The 24,990-nt window shown below is 44.2% G+C and overlaps 1 protein-coding gene across 2 annotated transcripts in view; it reads left to right on the top strand.

The window, feature by feature from the left end:
- The window catches only part of uroc1 (urocanate hydratase 1), a 32,785-nt gene that overhangs the window by 4,047 nt on the left and 3,748 nt on the right, over window positions 1-24,990 (top strand). For both annotated transcript variants that reach the window (XM_007890373.2, XM_042339577.1), the window contains exons 2-15: window positions 912-1,042; window positions 1,603-1,696; window positions 2,009-2,068; window positions 2,761-2,889; window positions 4,586-4,647; window positions 6,184-6,250; window positions 9,312-9,455; window positions 12,170-12,258; window positions 13,740-13,802; window positions 14,538-14,717; window positions 15,315-15,412; window positions 17,653-17,725; window positions 20,781-20,902; window positions 24,417-24,490. In XM_007890373.2, coding sequence (XP_007888564.1) covers window positions 912-1,042; window positions 1,603-1,696; window positions 2,009-2,068; window positions 2,761-2,889; window positions 4,586-4,647; window positions 6,184-6,250; window positions 9,312-9,455; window positions 12,170-12,258; window positions 13,740-13,802; window positions 14,538-14,717; window positions 15,315-15,412; window positions 17,653-17,725; window positions 20,781-20,902; window positions 24,417-24,490 — 1,386 coding nt within the window. The remainder of the gene's footprint in view (window positions 1-911; window positions 1,043-1,602; window positions 1,697-2,008; window positions 2,069-2,760; window positions 2,890-4,585; window positions 4,648-6,183; window positions 6,251-9,311; window positions 9,456-12,169; window positions 12,259-13,739; window positions 13,803-14,537; window positions 14,718-15,314; window positions 15,413-17,652; window positions 17,726-20,780; window positions 20,903-24,416; window positions 24,491-24,990) is intronic.

The following is a 24,990-nucleotide window of genomic DNA, read 5'->3' as shown; positions in this document are numbered from 1 at the left end:
CTCGTTACGTACGATGATGTTAAAATAATCAGTAATACTACAGTGTTGGCGGGATCAGCGAAGTGGAACGACTACATAAGTTCTTGCCCTTAAAAATGGGCACCTCGCAGGGCATCTTACAGATGTATATAAGATGCTAAATGACATAAAATAAACGGAGAACAAATATTTTGAGATACCCAAGGAAGCTGGACAAGAGGATACACGTTCAGGATTAGGAAAAACTATTTTAGGACAGAGACCAGGAGGTATTTCTTGACAAAACATATGCTCACCACTAGGTAAAATGTTCCCAGGAAGTGTGGTATAAGCTAGGTCCCTGGACTCATTTCGGAAACAGTTTGATGCTGTGTTGAGAGGAATGTCGGGTTAGGATTCGGGAAGGATGAGATCAAAGTTGCTTCTTCAAACAAGCGGCACTGAAAAGGCCGGTCTCAAGACCTTTCTCTTCAACCGTGCCTTCACCTCCCCTCTCGACTCTCTACCCCTCCTCGCTCCCTCCCTTCCCTCCCCTCACCCTAACCATTTCCCCCCTGCTCGGGTCCCGACCCAACTGTCCAGCGCCTTGGGATGTCCTCCCGATGTGAAAGGCGTTCTATAAATGCAATCTTCTTGTTGTTGTTGTTGAAAAGGCAATTAAAAAACCAACGACTAACCTGATTCATCTGATGAATTCATCAACATCTGATTTTGAAGTCAACCAAACAAATAGACTTTAGCTTTGTTTTTCACCCAACGAACAATCATTTTTATTTCAAACTTCCTCCCCACTCCAAAATGGATGATTAGATTCAGGAGAAAGACATAGCCAGGGAGAGAGAGAGAGAGAGAGAGAGAGAGGCGGTGGATTTTTTTGGAACGTAGCTTATTGATTTGGACCTGTGTTAACGCTATGGTTTTAATTTAAACAGGTGGCTTTGAGAAATGCCTTGCGTTACTTCCCTCCAGAGGCTCACGCCACTCTTGCGTCCGAGTTTGTTGAGGAGCTGAGATCATACGGCCACATCTACATGTACAGGTTCTGTCCACAGATCAGCATGAGGTTAGTGCCTTAGCTCCGTGTGGCTGTGCTGTGGCAGCAGTGCTGGATCTCGCAGTGAAGGGGGACAGTCCTGTTGATTGAAGAAACTGGAACGTTCAGACCTCATTGCCGGCGTCATTGAAGGCAGCGGCCTGTTTAAGAGGGGATAGGTCCTTAGTGCAAGGTGTGTGATGTGTGTGTCCTAGGAATTGTAACGATCTTGCAGGACACTTCCCTGGCTTCATATGGTGTCAGTCATTTATAAAAATAATAATAATAATCCTCGCATTTGATGTAGCACCCTATCACGTCTTCGAGACGTCTCAAATCGCTTCACAGAATATACTTAAAATTGGATCGACTGCATGTTTTGTGGTCGAATTGATTAAGATAAGCCATTTGGTGTTTGTCCTAAAATTCCCTTTGCAACTCTAAACCTGTGTCCTCTTGTTCTACTGCCTCAACACATCCTAAGTTATTGTTGAGGGTTTCTGATTTCTAATCCCATTTAAGATTTTACCTGTGAAGTGCTCGTCATTGTACAATAATCCCTGAACAAATTTTATTTCCGCTGACTTCAGGGCATACCCGATTAATCAGTATCCTTGCAAGACCAAAGAAACCGCTGCAGTCATGCACATGATCATGAATAACCTGGACCCTCGGGTAGCTCAGGTAAGGATGAAAGCCATACACCTAATGCATAGCAACAACCTCCCACTCACACATTCTCCGTAGATAACGCATTCCTCTGTGGCTTTAGCCAGTGGCCAGCTAATAATAACCTATGCATTTGATACAGCGCCTTATCACGTCTTCGAGACGTCTCAAAGAGCTTCACAGGATATAATGTAAAGTGAATTGGCTGTATGTTAAGTGGGGGTGAAACCCGGCAGCCAATTGCGCACAGCAGTGTCCCACGAATAGTCGTGGATTGAGTGAGCAAATTATTATTAGCCACACAGACCTGTGTGATTTCTCTTTCAGTTTCCCCAGGAACTCGTGACTTACGGAGGCAATGGGCAGGTGTTCAGCAATTGGGCTCAGGTACGTTTTTACGCGAGTGGAAGGTGAGTGCGGAGAATGACACATAGACTGACTCCAACCTGCAGTTCATAGTCTGACATGACCATGTGCCAAGTGAATTGGACAAGAACATGATGGGCAGCACTATCTCTTAGATTCCAGGTGTAACCTTGACACAGCTCACTGCAAAATTTCACCTCTTCTCAGCTTGTAGACAACAACACCAACAGCAGCAACAACAAATAGCATTCATATAGTGCCATTCATGTTGGGAGGACGTCCCAAGGCGTTGGACAGTCAAGGGTTTGCATCCAAGATTTGGGCTGGAGTCCAGAGAGGGTGGAGGGTAAGGGAATTGTGGGTGGGAAGATGACAGTCGTAATTTGGAAACCAGTTTATCAATCGCCCACATACACACGGTGACTACACTTTAAAATAAATCCTGTGCGTCACTTCATGGTGATAAAAAGTTCGTTTTTACGCGAGTGGAAGTGTGATTAGAAATACTGGTTAATGTGTTGTCACAAGCCACTGCCTCTCTGCAATACAATACAAAATTATGTTTGTGCTGAGCCCTTCACGTCGGGAGGACGGCCCGAGGCGCTGGACTGTCCATTGGGTAGTGTACGTGGGCTTTGTCTGTGTTTGTGTGGAGATTTGACCCTCGTGGTGGAATTCTCATGGCCTGAATGTGATTGTTGTCCTGTTGTCAGTTCTGGCTGGTGATGCAGTACCTGTCGGAGATGACCGTGGAGCAGACACTGGTGATGTGCAGTGGACACCCACAGGGCTTGTTCCCGAGCCACGTCAACGCCCCTAGGGTTGTCATCACAAATGGCATGGTAAGAGCAGGAGCCTCAGCTGTCATTTGTTTGTGCGTTCAAGGAACCAGGTGTTGGGTTCTAGGCAATGAGCAGAATAACACCAGCTTATTCTTTATAGCCTTCCTTTAACTAAGGACACGAGAACAGAGGAATCAAAGACACTCAGCAACTCAGGCTTTGAAAATTCTTTACTCAATAAGAAACATCAATTATCACAAATAGAACAGACGGATCAATAGCACAGACAGATGTCCGTATCAACATCAGTTGGTAAATTCACAAACAGGGGGCAAAAGTCTTGCATCAGATGAAAAGTCTCTCGCTTCAGACCAGAAGCCTCTTGCTCGGGTTCGTTGATTACGATGTTAAAGTTGAATCTTTAAATGATGGACAGCTGAGCTGTGCACTTTATTTGACAATTGTTATACGTTGTTATGCTTTTCCTCCCGTTACCTTTTAAGACGGTTTCAGACGTTCTGGAACTTCTGCAGAAGAAGTTTTCCTGAAAGTGCCGGAGTTGCCGAAAGTTGATGAAACGATGGAATAGTCTAACTCTGACGGATCTTATTTCCCGAAGACAAACACATTTGCTTCACCGCTTCATATCGTCACATGAAAGATGGCTCTTGTGTGGACAGCACTTGATATCCTATGTCCTCGGCTGAACAAAGTATAGTTCGGCCATACACCTTTTAGAATCGATTTTGCCCAGGCAGGATGCAAATAAATAATCTTGCCTTCCTCACGTCCGTGAAGCAATCATCTCACATAAAAGAATAATAAAATATAATCTGCAGAATTGTTGTTGTGATATAGAAGAACATAAATTGTTATAAAACGTGAATTGGTATTGAAAACACCTTTAACACAAACACGAATTTGTGATGGGAAGAGATTTTCAGCGATTTCAGCTTTAACGCAACACGTAATTAAAACATGAATTTGTGATGGACAAACCTCTTCAACAATCTTTCAGCTACAATAACAAATCATCTTGACATTTTCTTAGCTGCATCGCCATTTTTAACCATTAATCGAAATGGTGTCTATTCGTCATAAACATTTCTAACCATTGATTAAAGGTATCCTTTCGACTGCGTGGGTTAACATATATTCACAATTTCAGTGATGAAGCTAGTTCTGTGTCTTCTCCTTTTGTGTTCAACACCAGTTACATCACTAGACCTGGTGGCTTTAGGCAAATACAACCCGTGCAATTGCCAATTGACTTACAACCCGGTTTCTACTTAATGCTTGGTCAACAGAGGCGTGTGAAGTGAGGAAATTTGCCCAAGGTTTCGCCCTGTCCGGGAATCGAACCTGGGTCCTCTCTCTCGTGAGCGCACTAAGTACTACCCTACGAGACTCCACTCCCTCGTACTTCTTCCCTTCCTCCTACAGTCTTCAGGCTTTTGAAACCCAGTGATTTGCCATCACCTAATCACTGCTTCATGGCTTACCTTATTTTTCTGCCCCTGCCTCTTTCCAGCCTTAGTTGTCCTGCAGGGCAGTCATCAGGTGGAATCCCCTCTCTCTCCTCTGCTTCCAGTTATATAGTTTGGGATAAGACATGTCCGTGCTCTTGCCAGGATGGTGGAAAGCAAACTGAATGGACCTTGGTCTTCGTTTGTCTAGCAATTCTCTGAATGGGGTGAGGTTTTGCCTCTTGTGTTGAAGTTGACTGATGGTCTTTTTACTGCTTCTGCCTTTCCAGGTTGTCCCAAACTACTCTTCCAGGGATGAATATGAGAAGATGTTTGCAATGGGCGTGACAATGTAAGAGCTCTTTGTTCTACATGACAGCAAATCAAATGAAAGGAACTTAGTTGTGGGAATAATAACATTGAGCAACAGATACTCAATCCAACACCAGCCCTTCAGTGTTGGAGAATGGGCAGCATCCTTGTTTACACCCAGTAGATGAGCCAAGGTTAATACATCTCATTCGATGTCCTAAACCTTACACTAGAAGAAAGACAGAAGGAAACTATGTCCTTAAAGTAGAGGGAGGAGGTAATGGCAGTGAAACCCGATTCTATCCTGAGTCGAGATGCAAATGTGTGTATTCTGTTGGTTTCCCTGAATTGTGATCAGGAACCAGAAGCTTGGCTGTTATCCAGCCCTCCCTAGCTCAGGGATACTGAGGTCTATTTTAGCATCACTCGACAGTATATCCTGTGAAGCGCTTTGAGACGTCTCGGAGACGTGATAAGGCGCTATATCAAATGCAAGGATTATTAGTATTATTATTATATATATCCCCTCTGCGGCCAGACTGAGACCAGCCCAGACCATCTAACCTGCAATGTGCCTCCTGGTCTCTGATGTTTCACTCTGACTCTAGGATACTCTGACCTTTGAAATAGTGTGAATTTCTTCAAATGAAGCTGTCTTGACACAAATTTACGAACCTGAATTGAAAGGATTGTATATTGCCAGGGTCTTATGACTTCAATTCATCACGTTCATTTGAAAGCTCTCTACACCTGCGAGCTTAAAAAGCCAACCCTGACCTGTCATGCCATGCCTTTAATTTAATTTACTGTACAAAGTGTTCAAAGAGAGAGCACGCACCTGGTTTGTGTTTAGAAGGTGGGAGTGCTTAAAGGGATACAGTTCTGTAAATGGTTTTCCGTTTAGTTAAAAAGTGCCTCCCTCGTCAGATTTTTGTTCACAAAAAAAAAGGAAAATAATTTTACTCAGTTCGTGCTGCACATTTGATTCGAACAAAGGAATTATTTGACTGGTCATTCCTCCGGGTCGGAGCCTTTGTGTGTGTGTTATTCTTTGGTCAGCCGCATGCTAAAGATTATTGTGTGTATTTACAGTAACAATTGATGAAATACAGGGGGATGGTGTTGCGAATTGCAGGAATATTAATAGCAGGGATGGGCATTGACTCGATACACACTAGGACCATTTTCTGTGAAGCTGAGATAAGTGGAGTGCAGGGGTATGGGTTGTAGATAGACGATGGACACACATTATCTTTGGGGTCTTGCAAGAGAGTGTCTGTCGTAGGATGTCAAGTCAGTGTGAGAGGCAGAAGTAGCTGGATTGGACTGTGATGAAGTGTTTGTTGGGCTGAATGACGTTTTCTCATTCCAACCTTTTTCACCCATAAAAATACACAGTCAATTCATTTTACAGTGTATCCTGCGAAGCGTTTTGAGACATCTCGAAGACGTGACAAGGCACTTTGTCAAATGCAAAGATTATCAATTATTATGCTTTTGTGATCTTGCTTTTTCTTACTGAAGGTTTAAAGGTGTAATGGTTTGAAGTAACCTGATACCTCACTCCCGCTTGCAGGTATGGGCAGATGACTGCTGGGAGCTACTGCTACATAGGGCCACAAGGAATAGTCCACGGAACTGTGGTAAGATGGTCTACTTCTGCTCCACATGATCTTGTTTGACTTTTGGAGGCTGTCAATTAACTTTTGAACTTTACATTAATAAATTACATTCTCCTTTCTGTTCAGCATCTCAGCCTAGTAAAAGTAGCCTATCTAGGATCTAGGATGTGAATTCCAATCCAATGCAGACTGAGGAGATAAAAGATTCCTTTCTGCTGGCCGCAAGGAGCTAGTTTGGGACAGTCTTGACCCAGTTAATTCTCTGCGAGAGCAAGTTTACAGTACAAATTGATATTCTCGGTTAGAGAAATCACAAGGATGGTAGTGGGGAAGTCTCATCCTCAACCTGATAGCTTGACATTCAATTCCATCCCCCAGTTCCACCAAGTTTTTCAATACATTTTTCTCATGATTTTTTTTGCACTTCAAGTCGTTGGGAATGAAACACTTTCCATTTGAATCCTCGGTCCTCAGCTTACCACCTGGTCTAGACGGACATAAACATTTCTGCTCTCTCACCAACAGTGGATCAAATGTGGAGCATTTCCCTTATCTGCCATCATTGTAGACTTGCTCAGTAATACAGCAAAACCCACATACGTCTGATCTGTATAAATCATATAATCGGCCCTAAAGTTTATATTCTATTCAGGCACATTACTCATACTTTGCATAACTCATGTTACATTTTACATTTTATGTAAGGTTTATTGGATTAATAATAATAAAATGTAGCATGTTTCATCAGTAAACCAGCCATCTCAGTTCAGATGGGTTAAAACTAGACCAAGCTCATATTACATTGGACCCTCAGCCAACAGCGAAAGGAGACAAGAAGACTTTCATTTCATCTTCTTGGGCTGGATTTAAACCCACATCCCAGGGGTGTAAGGATAGATATTACTTTATTTGACAGCATAATGTCAACAGGCTGAATTTGACTCCAGTAGTTTGCCTCATTTTATGGGGTCTCTTATTGGAGACACATGTAGTTGAGTTGTAGTTACATCTGTAAAGCAGTGAGATTTTGTCTTTCGCTCTGTGAAATATAATCGCTATTTAGATTATTATGATCTGGGATCCAAAAGCCAGGTCTGATTGATTGTAGACATGGTTTAACTGAGGGACTAACACATGCAGCGGAATAGTTTCCATTCCTCCTAGTTGGTTGATGTCATTAAGTTCTGATCCTCAGTGAATAACATCTCCAGCGAGTGATAGTCACAGTTCTCTGTTGAGATGATAAACAATAGACGGTTTTGAGCTCATTGCATTGCACGGTTTTGAGCTCATTGCAGAGCAACCGATAATTTTTTCTTAACAGTGAAGGAATCAATGACTGAAATAGATTACTGGGAAAGGTCGTTGAGGTCAGGACACTGGACTAGTATACAACAACAACAACAACAAAATTACATTTATAGAATGCCTTTCACGTCAGGAGGACGTCCCAAAGTGCTGTATAAAAAGCAGAGTGAAGCTGTAATGGGAGGATGGGAGGGCGGGTGTTCTGAATGGATGAGATCAGATGGGACGAAGAGCCTTCTTCGCCCAAACCGAGCTTGTGATCTTGTGAAGTAAGTCTTTCTTCTCTGGGGTACAGTTTCGCAGATGATAGTTTCCATCCAATCGCTCGCCCAAGCATCCATTCCTCTTGGGTCTAGATATCAAGTGTCAGTACGCTATTTGTGGGAGCATCATCGTCAAAATAAAACCTCACTCAAAGCCTACACAAGCAGTACTTTTGCATTGGACTGTCAGCCTGGACTATAAGCTCAAATCCAGACATGGGGAGTGTATCAACCTTCTGATCCAGGGTTCTGAGGGTGCTATTAGCTAGGCTGGTTTTATTATAATAATCTTAATTTTAAATGATTTTACAATGATTTTATATTCTTTGTCGCAGTTTTCCAAATATTCTCCTCCAGTCTCACCTCCTTCAGGCTCACCTCACCTCCCTCAGGCTGCTCTTCCTCCTACCATCTGCAAGTTCCTAACATGCAAGCTTGATATCCCTTAACCAGCGCTTTGCGGTGATGTCTTGTGGTTTGGAACTTGGCCCCTTCATCTGGGTTCCCTCATTCTATAAAAGACTGGAATTAAGGTGGTGGTTTACAGGGTTAACTCCTGCTCTCAGCCGCTGAGTGTATCATACACACGGTATAAGTGCCCACCATTCCCTTGCATTAGCCTGTCTTCTTATAAATGTAACAAGGTCTGGTTCAGGCAATTTCCGGTCAGTTCCTCTCAAAGTGAAGGTAGTTTAAGGCAAAGTGTGCTCTCCCATCTTCCTGTCAGGACGGCCCTGAACTCCAGCTATGGTTACAATTGCAAAGAAAACCCTTCAAATACCATTTCGATCGTATTGCTCTGCCCCGAACACAACAGAAACCGAAAACAATTTACACATCTTATAAAATGTAACTTCGCGATACTCTGTGGGATGGATCGGCACAAAAATGTCACAGAATAAACCCGGAGTAAATCGGGCAGATTATTTCGTTCCTCGAGACGATTCATCGGAAAAGAGTTGAAGGATGTTGTGTTGATATCAGTTGCCTTATCAGTGGTCTAGACGTTTCGAAGTGGAGTTTTTACTGTGAAGTGTGCTGACTGTATTTGTAGGCAAACGCCACAGCCAATGTGCACACAGTAACATCCCACAAGCAGCTGTAAAGTGAGTGAGCAAATAAATTTGGGGGATTGTTGGCCAGGATAATACCAGGATAAGCTACCCTCGCTTATCAAATGTCCACCTGAACAGGCTGGTCCTCAGAGGTGAGGTCTGTTGGTCCATTGCTCAGGCAGAATACAGGTATCAAACCAGTCGATTAATCTGTCAAACCAATAGTACAAATGAATACAGAGGAACCTCTTTATGACGCACTCTCTGGTGCCCAGTAGCCCAGTTGCTGTGTTATAAGCAAAACCCAGAACCGTGGCCAACTTCCAGGTCAACACGTTGTCACTGACATCACTTACTACACGATTATGCGCAGGAAGCACCACTGACATCACGTCCTTGAGATCTGTACCGTTTGCCTTGTGGACTGACCTCCGCCGGCCTCCGCTTCTCTTGCAGCTGACGGTGCTGAATGCCGGCCGGCGCTACCTGGGGCTGGATGACCTCAGCGGCAAAGTCTTTGTCACGTCGGGACTGGGTGGAATGAGCGGAGCTCAGGCCAAGGCGGCCACCATTGCCGGGTGTGTGGGGGTCATCGCTGAGGTGAGGCTGTTTGAGCGGGTGTTGCGAACAGGGATTGTATTCTATTGTATTTCTCTCCTCTCGTTCTGATCCTTTAAACCATGGCTGATCGCTGTCTGCGGGAGTGAGGGGGAAGGGCTGAGTGGGGGAGTAAGATGGGACCAAATCCAACAGCTCTACTCCGAACCCATATGAGAAGAGCCCGGAGGTCAACCAAGCGGAGGTTGACGCTGGGGCTGTTTCTCACAGGACTGACCACTTCCTTACTTTACTCACTTACTGACAGAATCATCACGCGCGAACAGTTGAGGATGTTCTGCCCCGTTTTGCACGCTCCAACAGAAGCTACTGTACGCATCTCCCGAGTGGGGAGTTCAGTGGAAAGTGTGGAGCGAGGCTCCTTTAATTCACAAATGCCCCCTGTCAGAGGTGCCTGCCGTTCTTGAACATTCGGCCCGCAATGTCTTGCGTTGCCCTGGCTGTCGAGGGTCAAAGGCCACATCTTCGGATCACCTTCTCGTCTCCAAAAAGAAGAGAAATCAAGACCATCTGTGGCTCAATTCTGTTGCGAACAAATTGGACGTTAGAAAATAGCGGAGCCCAGAGGGGGGTGGGGGTGACAGTACTTGACCCTAGGAGCTACCGATTGCCAGAGAGAAGCACTCTATTAATTTATCGTCCAACAAAAGCTGCTTACTCCTCGTTATTTATTTGTTTTAGTTACATTCTCTAACGTTACAGCCACCTGGAAACATCCTCTGGAATGTTAATCACTGGTGGCTGATCCGGGCTGGAATTTTATCATTGAGATAGCACCACTGTGGTGCCATCTCATTGCGGGATGAGATGAGGTGAGCAAATGGTTCATTATTACAGACAGCAGCCAAATCCTTCCCTGTTCCCTGGGTGGCTCAGGCTGTAAAGCTACTGAACAGTGGGGAAAATTCAACCATATGAATAGGGAAGGTCTAAGCTGAGCAGATCTTGTGGATTCCTGTAGCTCAGTGGTTAGATTCAATTCGCTTTACAATATATTTTGTGAAGCGCTTTGAGGCGTCTTGAAGATGTGATAAGGCACTATGTCAAATGCAAGTATTATTATTATTATGCAGAAATCTTCTTTGTCCTCATAGTTGCAGGTGTGGATTTTCTATCTCACACTCAAACAAAATCACGGAGGCAGCTTAGCTCCTTTGCTCTGCTGATTCGCGAAGACATTGACAATCTCATTGCAACAACAACTCGGCGACTGACCTAAACATTTGAAGATGTTGTCAGAAGATACCGCCACTTCCCCCACCCTCCTCTCCTGCCTCCGCCCCATCCCCCACTCACTCCTCATTAAGGTGACATTAGTGGTTTCCAAAATATTTGGTTCTGTCGGCGCTTTGATGTTTTATTAATATTTAAAAGAAAATGATAAAAACCTTCTGTCGGGTCCCTCAAGCCCTGTTAAATGTGTAAGGTTCGACTATGAAAGAACGTAATAAGGCATATTTCCTCTCCGTCGCCATTGATTTTCACACATACTTTGGGGAAAGTTCATCAGAATGACGCTCTTGTTACATTCCAGCCTTGGAACGTGCTCCCAAAGCAAAGAAATTGGAACATGTGGTTGGAATTTAGTGACCACAAGTCCACATGCTGATACCAGATGGTGTCAGTTACCTTTTCCCCCAAAACCAGTGGACGTCTGCCTTCAAGTGCCCGGTCTCCCTCCCTCTGAGTTTACATTAGTTTCAAATGCAGCAACGAAATACTTAACTCTTTGCGCCTGGTAATTAAAGAGCATTCCTTTGTGAAACGCTGGACCTATTTCGGTTAAGCAACTACTCCCCGAAACTATAAAACTCTCTGTCTCGATCCGTCCACCTTGCTTCCTCCTTGCCCGGGTCACACCTGAAAACCTTCCTCTTTGACCGTGCCTACGGTCACCTCCACCCCTCTCCCCGGCTCATCATCAAACTGCTCCACCATTAAGTGCTCCCCTACGAGACACTACACCACGTAAAAGGCACTATACAAACGCTAGTTGTTGTTGTTAAGAGGGTAGTCAGTTGTCTACAATGAATGCATTGCGGACACTTGATTAAACTTACTTTGGAGAGTTATCGGGTTGCACAGCACACACTAAACCTTTACTGGTAGAAGCGAAGCTTGCTGGCTGTAATATTTCACCATCGTTTCCAAGGTCGGGATATAGCTCTGCGTGTTCATAAGTTGCCTGTAACCATCAGTCGAATGGATTTCCCTTTTAATGACAGATCACTGGAGGAAATCCTTAGCGAGTGAGTTCAAGAGAACGGTAGTGATCAATAAATCTATTTGATTGAATGGGAAAAAAATGCATATATATTTATATATAATATGAATAATCCTTGATTTTGATATAGCGCCTTATCACGTTGTCAAGGCGTCTCAAAGAGCTTCACAGGATTTTACTGGGAAGTGTAACGATTGTGTATTATTAGGCGAATGCAGCTGTCAATTTGCGCACAGCAATGTCCCGCAAACCAATTGTAAGTGATTGACCAATTTATTTTTTAGAATAAAAATAACCTTTGCATTTGTTCCGGCATCTTTCACGTCACCGAGATATCTCGAAGTACTTCACAGGATATACTGTAAAGTGGAGTGTCTGTGTACTTTGTGACAAAACAAGGCAATGTCCCACAAACAGTCGCAGAGCTATTTCGACCTTTGATAACTTTGCATCTCGGCCTGTTTGGTTTCAGGTTGATGAGATTCCCCTGAAAAAACGTCATCAACAAGGCTGGCTGATGCAGATCACCAACAATCTGGACCAGTGTATAGCTCAAATCAGGTATGTCTCACATGAATGGAATTTAACGTAAGTACGCTGGAGAACAGGATAAGGTTATTGGGTCAAACAAACCGATATCGTCTCACTCTCTCAATGTGTCCCTTACCTACCTGTATGCCTCATCCTGTTCCTCAATCCCTCTCTCGGGAAATGCATTTAGACTGTCTGCTTCAGGGCGAAATTGCTCAGTTCACCTTCAGATGAGAGAAACCAGTAGCTCAGCAAGTTTACTGAGCCGTTCAAGCCAGGAGGGTCCCGAGTTCCCTGTCTGTGCTGAGTTAGCTGAGGATGTCCGGGTGGTGGGTAGCACGATATGTGTGTGTGGTTCCAATGCACTTGAGTGAACATATCTGAATGTGCCACCTCGTCTTTACATTAACCCTGCACTGTATGTACATGTGTAAAGATGGGTTGAATATAAAACTGTTTTAATGTTGAATGTGAAGAGGGAACTGATCAGACAGTTGGAATGCTTGTGAAACCCCAGCTTTCTGCTCATCTGCCGTTTCATGTTAGATATGAAAGGAATCGTATAAATTCCTTTTTGAATGAATTATTTCCAGCCATAGAAGATGTAAGCCTTTTGTCTCAGTTTCATTCCAGCTCAGAAAAGAAACTAAGGGCCTCTTGTTCTCCCTTTATCTCTTTCCTGTCTCGGTCTCTTTTTAGTCTCTTCTGTTCCTCATTATTCGTTCATCTACAAACGACACAGTCACTACACTTGACAGCATTAAAGGCCTGTGAAGCACTTTGAGTGGTTTTCATGACACAATAAGGCTCTACATTAAATGCAATGGTTATATTTTTATTGTTCCTCTCTTGTGTGTTCTCCGCTTTGTATTTCACTTTGGTTCTGTCCTTACTCACTTTGCTTCAATCTGTAGTTCTTTCTCACTGGGACCTATTTGAATTCTTTTTGTCTGTCAACTTTCACCCCTCCACTCCCTTCCCTTCCCCTTCCCTTCTACAAGACATTTCCCTTTCCTGCTGTGTGCTACCATTGTCTCTGATCAACCTGGCCATCTATCCCAAGTGGTCATTCCTTATGTGTGAGCCTTGAGGTTGAGTGTATCTGCTAATAGGGGAGTCATAGCTGAGCCCCATCCCACAATCCGCCTTCAGCAGATGTTGGATAGCGGTAAGGAGCAAGAACCCTGGCCACCTATTCCCCCTAGGAGGCCAATTGTCGTGCTGCCTGTCTCACCTGAGATCAAAGACCAGGGACATTCCTCATCTATATTGTTGCTCATTAAATAAACTCAACATGAACACTGCAGCCAATTTTGACACTTTACACCGTGAGGCTCTTTGAGACATCCTTCCAACGTGATAGACGCATATCAAATATGAGGATAATCACGATAATAATGATGATTATTATCATTATGACATTTTCAGAATCCCGGCAGTTCAGTAGACACAATGATGACATTTTACACTGCTATGATTGACCATTCCATTGCCTGTTTGTTGCACTGCAGGGAGGCCAGAAAGAAGAACATGACGCTTAGCCTGGGTTACCATGGCAATGTGGTGGACCTCTGGTAAGTGGGAAGTATACAGTCGAAACCAACGTGTTCACAGAAATGTTTGCTGTTTTCTCATGGCCCAGTGGTGGAGCTCGCTGGAGAGTCAGAAATGGGTCTCTGGCTGCCCTTTCTCCTCCTGAGCCCAGGCACATTGAATCCATTTGTAGCATCTCCTCTGCCTCCCACCACAGACCAGCTAACCTGACACAGACCAGCTAACCCACCACAGACCAGTACGTTGGGACCCAACCCAACACAGACCAGCTAGCCCGGCGCAGTCTTAGTCCGTATGACTCAATTCCACAAGGAATTAGCTGAGATGCCTGGCAATGGATCCTCCTCCGCGCAGGATTTACACATTATACACATTACACATAATATAAAGGTTTGTTATTCTTTAAGCCCCCCCTCATGTTTCTCTGCTCCTGGGCTCCCCCAGTCAACACCCTCACCTTCAATTCAGTGGCTGAGAAATCAGGTAAGGGAGCTTCATGGGTTTGTCTTGAAGTTTAGTGAAGCTTGGAAATGGATGAGAGATAAATCTCCTGTTAAAGTAATTTCTCAGCCTGTGTGGAGGGGAAGCCTCTATTGTGGGTCCAGTGGCTGAGGGGTTGACCTGCATCACATGGCTGAAGGTCATTGCGGTCTCTTACTTAGCCTCTGTTATAGCTTTAGCTTAAACTCCCCCACTCGAGTTCGGAGAGAGAAATTTATCAGACTCTCTAATGTAGATTTGTTTGGCATTAACAGGGAGAGGTTGGTGCATGAGTATGAAACCACTGGAGACCTTTTGGTGGACATGGGCTCTGATCAGACATCCTGCCATAATCCATTCAACGGAGGCTACTATCCAGCTCAGCTTACGTTTGAGCAGGCCAATGAGATGATGCACACTGACCCAGCGAGATTCCGCAGCCTAGTACAGGAGAGGTAAGGTCAATGTCACAGGCCTATTGAGCTCCAACCTTTCTATCTGGTTCGGTGCAGGTAACTCAGAGCCGTGTCAGAGAATTAACATCCAATGAATAATCACAGACGGGATCTCAGTTTCACATCTCATCTAAAGATTGGCACCTCTAACAATGTAGCAAATCCCAGCACTGCACCAGAGTGCCAGTCCGCCCAAGATTACGAGTTCAGAGCCCCGACGTGGGACTGGAACCCATAGATCTGAACTCCTCAGTTTGGGTACCTCAACATCTCGTGTGCCTCATGTTGAACGTCTCGTGTTTTTTCAAAGCCCAATTTCCTTAAAACCTTTCCTCGAAACTTAAATTCCTTATATACCATAATCGATCGGACCGGGCACCAAAGGCATGGAAGCCCTTCCTGATATTGAATGTGATGCTTCAGAGAGAATAATAAAACCTCTCTCTCCGTCTCTCTCTACACTTATTCAACTCAACATTGATTCATCAGAAGGACAGCATCTCTGAAAATACACAGCACTCACCAGTAATGTACTGCAGTATCAACCTAGGCACTCACTGAACATAACGCACATGTTTTTTCCCCCCACACCCCCAGTCTGAGACGCCAAGTGGAAGCTATCAACAAACTGTCTGAGAAGGGATTGTTTTTCTGGGACTATGGCAATGCCTTCCTGCTGGAAGCTAAAAGAGCTGGTGAGTAAATCAAATAGATTGACAGCTGTCAAGAATTCGGAAAAGGATTGAAACTTTAGTGTAAAGATAATAATAAATACATTTGATATACATCCTTATCACGTCTCCTAGACGCCTCAAAGCGCTTCAACGGTATATACTGTAAAGTGAAATGACTGTATTTTTGTGGGTGAAACCCGGCAGCAGATACAATAGCGAATCATCTCAGAGAGCTTCACGTCAGTTACTTTGAATATTTTTATGTAGACAAATGAAACAATTCGGCCGCAAAATATACAGACAATTAATTTTACAGAATATTCTGTGAAGCGCGCTGACATGTCTCAACAACAGCCAATTGCATTTGTAAAGCGGAGGGTCTTGAGGAGGGTCTTAATGACGTTATATCAGATGCAATAATTATTATTATTATTATAGTGTCTCACAAAGGGCAATTCTTTTGTTTGGCCGATTTCGGGGGCTATCCTTATTGCCCGCCTAAAGAAGGCAGGACTTCAGTTAATATGTCATCAGAAGGACAGCTCCTCCAACAGTGGAGTGCTCCTCTGCACTGCGATATACTTGGATCTCAAACCCACGACCATCCAGAGCAGGGAAGAGAGTCAAAGCCTCGTGAGCCAATTCCCGCACGAAACCGCTCTGTGTCTGGCTTAATAAACACAAACCGCTCAGCTCCTTAAACCAGATACATCGCCTCTCGCCTTTCTGGAGAATCATTAACACGCCAGCCTGCGTGCCATTCCCCCCAATGAATTACAGCAAAGACCTAACAAAGACTGCACCAGTTTATTTTATTGCAATTTTAACACCACTCCACAGGCGCCCAATCCTGCTGTAAAACATTTTCTTGATTCACGACAGCCCATTGGGAGGATTTAAGTATCAGACCCAGCTGTGCGCTGGGTTTTACTGCTGTTTTTGAGGGTCCCCACTTTTAAATCTCCTTCAGAGCCTTTCATCTGTTGTTGCATTTTACACAGTTTTATGTTTGTTACAATTGCATCTCTTAAAGGCGCAGGGCGAAACCTTAGGCAGATTTCATTACTCCTCACGCACACGCCTCTGTTTACCTAGCAGTGAGCAGGAACCTGTTTATTAGTCGATTGGTAGCTCGCTTTCCCGGGGGTAATAATCCCTCTAAAATAATAATACTAATGCGGTCACTCAATCCACGACTGTTTGTGGGACACTGCTGTGCGCAATTGGCTGCCGTGTTTCTCCCACAAAGCACACAGTCACTACACTTTAAGGAAATTTGCCCACGGTTTCGCTCTGCCTGGAATTGAACCCGGGTGTCTCGCTTGCAAGGCGAGTGCTCCAACCACTGAGCTACATATAGTGTATGTATATATATTAAATACATATCGTATATACTTATAAAATTATCACATCATTGAGGCGTCTCAAAGTGATTCACAGAATATACTGTATTATGAAGTGGATTGACTGTATTTTGTGGGAGAATCGTGGCAGCCAATTGCAGTCCCACAAACAGTCGTGGATTGAGTGACAAAAACATTCAAATACATTTTGAAGGGATTATTACCCCGGGAAGCGATCCGCCAATTGACTAACATGCGGGTTCCTACTTACTACTAGGTACAAAGAGGCGTGTGGAGCAAGGAAACTTGGCTAAGGTTTTGCCGCCCCCCATCCTAGGAATCAAACCCGGGTCCTCTCGCTTGCGAGATGATCGTGCTAACCACTACGCTGTGGGACTCCAATAGCTGGCATTTCCCACCAGACAGAATTTGCACAGTTCCACGGTGCTGGGAAGCACTGCTGGGTTTTGTTTTCAACGGTGTGCAGGTATTACCACTCGCTGCTCAGCTAAGACAGTCAGAGAGCAACAAGATCTGTCACCAATTAGCAGAGAGAGAGAGAGTGTTTCCCTGTCCACATGTGTTATTTCTTGTGGGAAATTTAATTCAAGTGCGTGCGAGCAGCAATCTTCTATTGATTATAGCGATGGTTCAGGACGGCATTTGTACACTGTTAGAGCTGCAGCTTCGTGTTCACTCGGTGTGGTTCAGTTGGGCTCTGAAGGGTGGTGGAGACTTTCAATCAAACAACCATTCAATACACTTCAATACAAGATGGACTGAAGGAGGTTTCCTCTGTCTCTAACTGTTGTTGAACCTTCCAGCTCACAAAATCTATGAGATGTGCCGGTAGTGCCTCAAACACTGATTAACCATTGAATAAAACACACTAAACGTCTCTCTTTAAATGAATTGCAGGTGCTGACGTGGAAAAGACTGGAGGTGGAAAGATAGAGTTCAAGTTCCCGTCTTATGTCCAGCACATAATGGGGTATGTCAGGCAAACCATTTGGGCTCAAATGTGTTTCTTTTTACATCAAATGGAATTGAAGCTTGCTGGACTGATACCAAGTGATTCATGTCACTGCTGTGCTATTTTACAATCTCCATTCAGCTGATTTACCAGAGGCTCCATCTCCAATTGGTAATATCATTTAACCCTCAGAGCTATTGCTCCTTGTTTCACATTGAGTTTTCCCTGCCTCAGTCCCTCTGCCCCTTCTTTGCCGCTCCTCGGATGATATCTGAAGGTGCTTTGAAGGAAGCAGAGAGCAAACTGCAGGGGAGCAACAACAACAGCAGTAACAAGGTAGAGCCAGACAAGAAACAACAATCCAAACAACTTGCACTTGTAGAACGCCCTTCACACAGGATAGTGAGAAAGGCTGAGACAGGTAAAGAGAGGGAGAGAGAGAGAGAGAGAGAGAGATTGGAGGTGAGAGGAAGGTTAGTTATTAGGCAACAGGTCAGATGACGTCAAGGTGTGCTCCGGGACACTATCCTGTGGGAGGGGTACTAGATAAATGTAAGTTGTTGTTGTGAGGTGTACTTTGCTGTGTGACACAAGAGGGGAGATAAAGTCTACTCCTTCCTGCTGTTGAATTTCTGATATTGACACAAGGTCCTCAAAGAGTGAATGACCAAAAGAAGTAAACACTGTATAAAGCAATTAATCAGTCAGTTGGATCTCTCTGCTCTGTGACCCACTCTTGTAATGTCAGCCGAGGAATTTGTTACAGGAAATGGAGAATTGCCAAGGAATTGGCTTGTTAGGTCGTTGATCAAATCTTCAAGTGTGATCGATGGTCAGAGAAGGAAATGTAAACAGTGAGAACGATGTTGATACGTGTTCATATTTTCCACAAACAATCTTTTATCTGTGTTTTTTTACAATTCCAGGAATTATATTGACTTGTCTCTGTCCCACCCGACTTCCTGCTATTTCTTTATACCTACATTTGCCTCATTTATCATTGTTTGTGTCTGTTAACCAGGACTCTTAACCAAGACTATGCAACACAAACACACTGAACCCCACAGTCTACTTCTGAGCTGTTCCCATGATAAGCTTCTGGTTACCGCTAGACAGTCAGTCCCATTTGCAACTCAAAGTTATTAAAGAATCTCTTTGAGGAATACCGAGAATTAGACCGGATACTGAGTGTGTAGGGATAAAGGAATAGGTTTCAAATGAACAAGCCTTAACTAAGACTAGAGGTTTGAAGAATAATCTTTCTGTCCTACTCCGGTGATTCGAATATAGATGAGACTAAATTGGATCCGTGGCACATAGACCCAAATGAACTAATAGCCCTTTCTATTGCTGAATCCTGATGTTGTTAAGTTGTGGGAACCAATCCTTTAGGATCTATTTTGAAGGAAATCATCTGCTGCTTATTCACTGTTCTAGTTTATCACAGTATAAAGTGGGAACTTCAATATTCAACTCTCTCTAACTGGGAAGGTGGAACTATGGCACTGAGGATTGTTAAGCACCTTGGGACTTCCTCCCAATATAAAATTCATTGTCTAAATGTAAATTTGTATTGAAAGCAATCGTATTGTTTCGAAAGCGCCCTTAGCTTTCAAAAGGGAACTAGATTTCTAAGAAGGAGTAAACTACAGCGCTATGGGGAAAATATTAATAGTAATCCTTGCATTTGATATAGTGCCTCATCACATCATCGACACATTTCAAAGCGCTTCACAGGATATACTGTAAAGTGTTCGATTGTGTATTTTGTTGGGGAAAAACATATTGTGAACTCCCTATTATATTGTACATCACCTCCATTGAGATCAGTTAATTCTACACAGACCAAGGATTGAACCAGGGCACCAAGTCTGATCACATTGAGCCCATTTACCCACTGAGTCAAGGTCCTTTAATTCTTCTTTCTTCATTCACTCTTTGGTGACAAGATGTGAAGTGATTCGCGGTAAAGAGGGAGTAAAGGATTGAAACAAGTGGACTGTTTGTCTAAAACCTTTTTTCATAAAAAAAATCAGCAGAATCCCATGGAATGCAATAAGACTCATGTCACTTGTTCTGACTTTAAGCCAGATGGCTCAAACTCAACTCAAACATCTTTTAAATCTGTCAAAGCACGCACCCCCGGCTAGATTCCTGAATCATTTTCCACGGTCCTCCTGGGGATTATTTTCTTCTCTGATGGGAAAAGGTACTGACAGGAAGCACGTACAATGGGAAAATGGGACATTCTATTGCAAACACACGACAACAATGTGCATTTAATATTGTGCCTTCCACGTTCTATCACTGATGGGAGGCAAACAACAGGGTATAATGACCTGTTTTTTTTTTTCAAGAGTATTTATACCAGCTACAAATTAAAGACAGATGGCAATGTCTGTAAAGCCCCCTTAGCTTTCAAAAGGGAGCTAGATATTTAAAGAGGAGTAAACTGCAGCGATATGGGGAAACTAATAATAAATTTCCATTTGATATAGCACCTTATTACATCATGAGACATCTCAATGCGCTTCACAGGATAAATTGTAAAATGGATTGACTGTGTATTTTGTGGGTGACTAATTTTATTTGGGGGATTGTTGGTAAGGACAGCAGAAGCTCCCTTCTCTTTTCAAATCATGCCATGGGATTTTTAATGTCCACCTGAACAGGCAGATGGGACCTTGGTTTAAAGTCTTATCCAAAGGATAGGTCCTCCAACAACGCAACACTCGATTTTTTTTAATTGGAAGCAGGACTTTATTCTTGTCACACGCAAGTAACCTAATGATATACTTCAGCATGATTTGCCTTGTAGAAGAGGTTTTGATGGTCACTCTCTCTTTGAACAGCCAGAGGTTCTTTGGTCTGCCTTGTGTGTGTATCCGAATTGACACACTGCTGTGCGCAATTGGCTACGTGTTTCACCCACAAAATGTACAAGCTATTCACTTTACAGTGTATCCTGTGAAGCACTTTGTGACAGCTTGATAAGACCCGATATCCAATACAAGGCTTATTATTATGTGTCAAGGTCCCTGGGGGATTAATGGATGTTCTTTTCTAATTTCAGGGATATTTTCTCCCTCGGATTTGGACCCTTTCGTTGGGTCTGCACCTCGGGTGACCCGAGCGACTTGGCCATGACAGACACCATTGCCACCACAGTGCTCGAGGGCATCATCAGTAAAGGAGGTGACAGAAAAGTTTTGTGTTTCCGATTGCGTCTTATAGCGTTTTATTGTGTTTCCCAGTTGAGCTGTTCTGTCTTCTTACCAACCCTGCACCTGCTCAGCCCATGAGGAGGTGCCTCTGAAGAGCTTAGAGATACTCTCTTAGGGCTTGGGATTGCTGTGCGCAGGCAGTTTACACACAGCAATGTCCCACAAACAGCCATGGAATGAGTGACCAATTTTATCAGGGGGATTGTAGGCCAGAACACCGAGAGAGAAAACTCCCTTCTCTTAACGAACAGTGCCATGAGATGTTCAACATCCACCTGAACAAGGCAGATGGGACCTCGGTTTGTGATGGAGCTAAAGATCCCTGCATCAGAATGATGGCCATAATAAGCCCCTGGAAACCCAACTGAGCGTTCTGAGACCAGCAATTTTACACTCACTGAATCCCAGGGGAAAAAGCTGCAACAAGACTCGGGTTAACATAGAGGTCAGTGTGTCTCGTTGCACAAAAATATCAACTCTCTCACTTGACCGTTTGCTGGTGAGATCCAGAGATAATTTCTCAAACGCTGCCCCCAGACTAAACGTGACTCGAGCCGAAATATTTCAGTCTCTGGCAAGTGCAGGAAATAAATGCGGTTTCACAGCCCGGTGACAAATTGTCTATGTTTTGAGTGGATGGAGGGAAGGGGATTAATAACTGAGCCTGATTATTGGATTTTCTATTGTGCTTGGCAGGAAGTTGAAGGGAGGAATGCAGATGGAGAAAAAAGCTGAGCATGATTAGAAAAAGTTGGCATTTGAATTTAACCTTTCAGTGTTTAAACGCAGCCTTTTGACATCTGAATAGTTTCGCTGAAAAATGCGGAGCAGTGCAAAGTGTTTTTCGTGCCAATCACTGGTCTTGCATTTTCTTACAGTTAACTATTAGAATTAACCCCTCTAAAGAGGGCTCGGTGTCAGGGTCTTTTAAACCTTTTCCCGACCTCATGTCTTTGTTCGAACGTGTGGTGTTGTGATGCGTTGTCTCACGGAGCTCCATCCACACCCAGTGTTTGGAGAGAGAGGCGTACGCCCGGGGGAGTAGAATCCATTTGTGATCCTTTGCTGCTGTAACTTGTGGGAATTGATGCAAACCATTCAGAACAGTGCAGCATAGAAATGTTCACCACAAAGGAGACCTTTTGGCCCATTGTGTGTGCCACATGCCTTCCCTTGGCACCTCCCTACCTCTCCGGCCTGCTTACCCCCCCCCAACCCCCAACCGGTTGTCTCCGCTCAACTGGCTCCGGCCTCCTGCATGTCCGCCGTGCCCACCATTGGTGGCCGCGCTTTCAGCCACTCCGCCCCAAACTCTGGAACACTCTTCCTCTATCCCTCTGCCTTGCCCCTTCCTTCCCCATTTTCAGGTCACCTCCCACCACCTCCGCTTCCCCCCCCCCACCGGCTCAAAGTCATGCCCCACCACCGTCAAGTGCTCTGGGACGCTATCCTGTGTGAGGGCTGTTGTTGTTGTTGTTGCCACTATGAGTTTTGGCTGATTTTTAGTCGACCCTTCTATTTGTCTCACTCTTCAGCTCTTTTCCTACACTCACCCTTTCATGTTTTATCCAGTTCAATTTTTATCGAGCCACAAAATCCACTTGTAATGAGTTTCGCGCTACATGTGTTCCTGGCACCGTAGTGACAATCTGGAGCTAATCCTTAACCGCCCAGCGCATTGAGACGTCCTACTGATGTGAAAGGCGCTATATAAATGTTACTTTATTGTTGTTGTTCTCTCTCTGCTGTGCTGGATCAATGTGCAAATCAGTAAAAAATGCAGAGTAAACTAAACTGCAATAAAGCAGGAACTTTGGTTTTATTGTCTATGGAGCCTTCAAAACCTTCTTTTCGTGTACTTTCCAGTCCGTTAACTATCCTCTTCGGAGGTTATTTGATTTTTTAACAAGCTACTAATGTCATTTTGCCATTTGTACACTTTTTTTATTGGCCACTCGCCCGCGATTAGCACACGGCACAGTTGCGAACACAGTAAAGACGTGAATTTATTTTCAAACCACACTGAAAATCCTCAAAACACACCTGAATCTTTTTTTAAAATGTCCCTTTGTTCTCCTCTGGAGCTGCACGTACAAAATGAGCAACGAGATCAGTTTCCCGAGAATAGTAATCCTTACATTTGATATAGCGCCTTATCATGACGTTGAGACGTCTCAAAGCGCTTCACAGAATATACTGTAAAATGAATTGACTGTGTATTTTGTCGGCGAGTCTCTCACTCCAAAGCCGCAACAACAAGTTACATTTGGATAGCGCCTTTCACGTCGGGAGGACGATTTGGACGATCAATCAGGGAGCGAAGTGGGTGAGGGGTAGAGGTAGGAATGTGGCAAGAAAAGATTTCGAAGACTCCATAGTCCAATAAAACCAAAATTCCTGCTATATTCCAGTTTTCTTTGTTCTGCATTTTTTACTGATGTGCGCAACTCCAGAGAGCACGCGATCGAAGACGAAGGTCTTGAGACGGGGCTCGAGAGAGAGGCGAGGGAAGGAGCGAGGTGAAGGGACTGTGGGATGGAGTTCCGGAGGGTGGGGGTAGAGAGGTTGAAGGCCCGACCGCCGATGGTGGGGTGGGCAGGTCAGGTGGGGTGGGGGGTGGGGGAGAGACGAAGAGTAGGCTCTTCCGCCAGCTGAGCGGAAAAGTCTGTATGGAGTTAGCAGGTCACAGGACCCGGCTGGGCACAAGTGGTTATAGAGATGTGAGTGAGATCATAAATCTGCAGAATGGGGCAAATGAAACCCATGTCCCACCCGGCGTGCTTTGCACAGAGCTATTTCGCCATGGGGGGGGGGGGAAATAAAACTGACGGTTTCTGCTACATTCATACTCAAAAAGCTATATTGAGGATTAGTTCCAACAAACAATTATTTTAATGGTCTCCAAACATCTGGTTTCAGTCCTCAGGTTATTTACAATCGCAGCAGGAGGCTTCGATGGAAGTTTGTCTCCTGCTAAAAATGCTATAGTTCATCCTGTGATACTGTACGACAAAGAACATTGATAATAAGAATAAGAATAATCCTTGCACTTTTGACATAACGCCTTCTCACATCTTCGAGACGTCTCAAAGCGCTTCACAGAATATACTGTAAAGTATTTTTTGTGGGCAAAATGCAGCAGCCAATTGCGCACGGCAGCGTCCCACAAACAGTCATGGATTGAGTGACCTTATTTAAGGGATTCTTACCCCTGGAAAAGTGATCTGCCAATCGACTAACAACCAGGTTTTATTAGACTATGGAGTCTTCAAAACTTTTTCTTGTCACCCTCCTATCTCCACCCCCATTCCCCAAAATTCCTATTTACTGCCAGGTAAACAGAGGTGCATGGAGTAAGCAAACTTGCCTAACATTTTGCCCTGCCAGGAATCGAACCCGGTTCCTCTCCTTGCTATAAAGTAGAGCTGCAGAGATCCCGTCGATCAGATACGTGCTAACATTCAATCAATCTATTCTATTTCCAGAGGTTAGCAGCTCAGTAAAGCAGCAGTATTCTGACAACATTCGCTGGATCACTCAGGCTGGGAAACACAACATGGTTTGTATGAGCCAATTTGCTTCTGTTCCTTTCCCAGCTATTTCTCATAACTCTTTGCTGGGAGAAGGGGAGGAGATTGTCCAGGGCCTCATCCAAGTGATTCACAGATCACTGTGGTTCTATGGGTTATCAAACCATGGTGGGACTCTCACTCTCACAGCTAAGCCTGGTCATGTTCCTTGTCCAATTATCCACAACCTTGTATCTACCAGTGTTTCTGCACAGCAATCAAAGGCCTCTCATTTGCTCAGCAATTGTCTTAAGACTGTGCAGAATTTTGGAAGCGTTTTTTCTGGCACTTTTCAAGAACTGATACGAGGCAGATTGGTCGCTACTCTGTCATCAATATTCCAGATGTCAGATGACCCACAGTCTCTTGCCACTGACTTTCACCATCAATAGCCTCTCCTGAACTTCAACTTCAGGTATCAGCTGGAACAATTTGCAATTATGCAGTGCCCTTCGTACAAGGTAGAGTCCCCGAGAGCTCAAATAAACTA

Source organism: Callorhinchus milii, unplaced genomic scaffold, assembly GCF_018977255.1.
Source record: "Callorhinchus milii isolate IMCB2004 unplaced genomic scaffold, IMCB_Cmil_1.0 Scaffold12, whole genome shotgun sequence".
Classification (NCBI taxonomy): Eukaryota; Metazoa; Chordata; class Chondrichthyes; order Chimaeriformes; family Callorhinchidae; genus Callorhinchus; species Callorhinchus milii.
The sequence above is the reverse complement of the archived record's forward strand: the minus strand, read 5'-3'. Positions and strand labels throughout refer to the sequence as shown.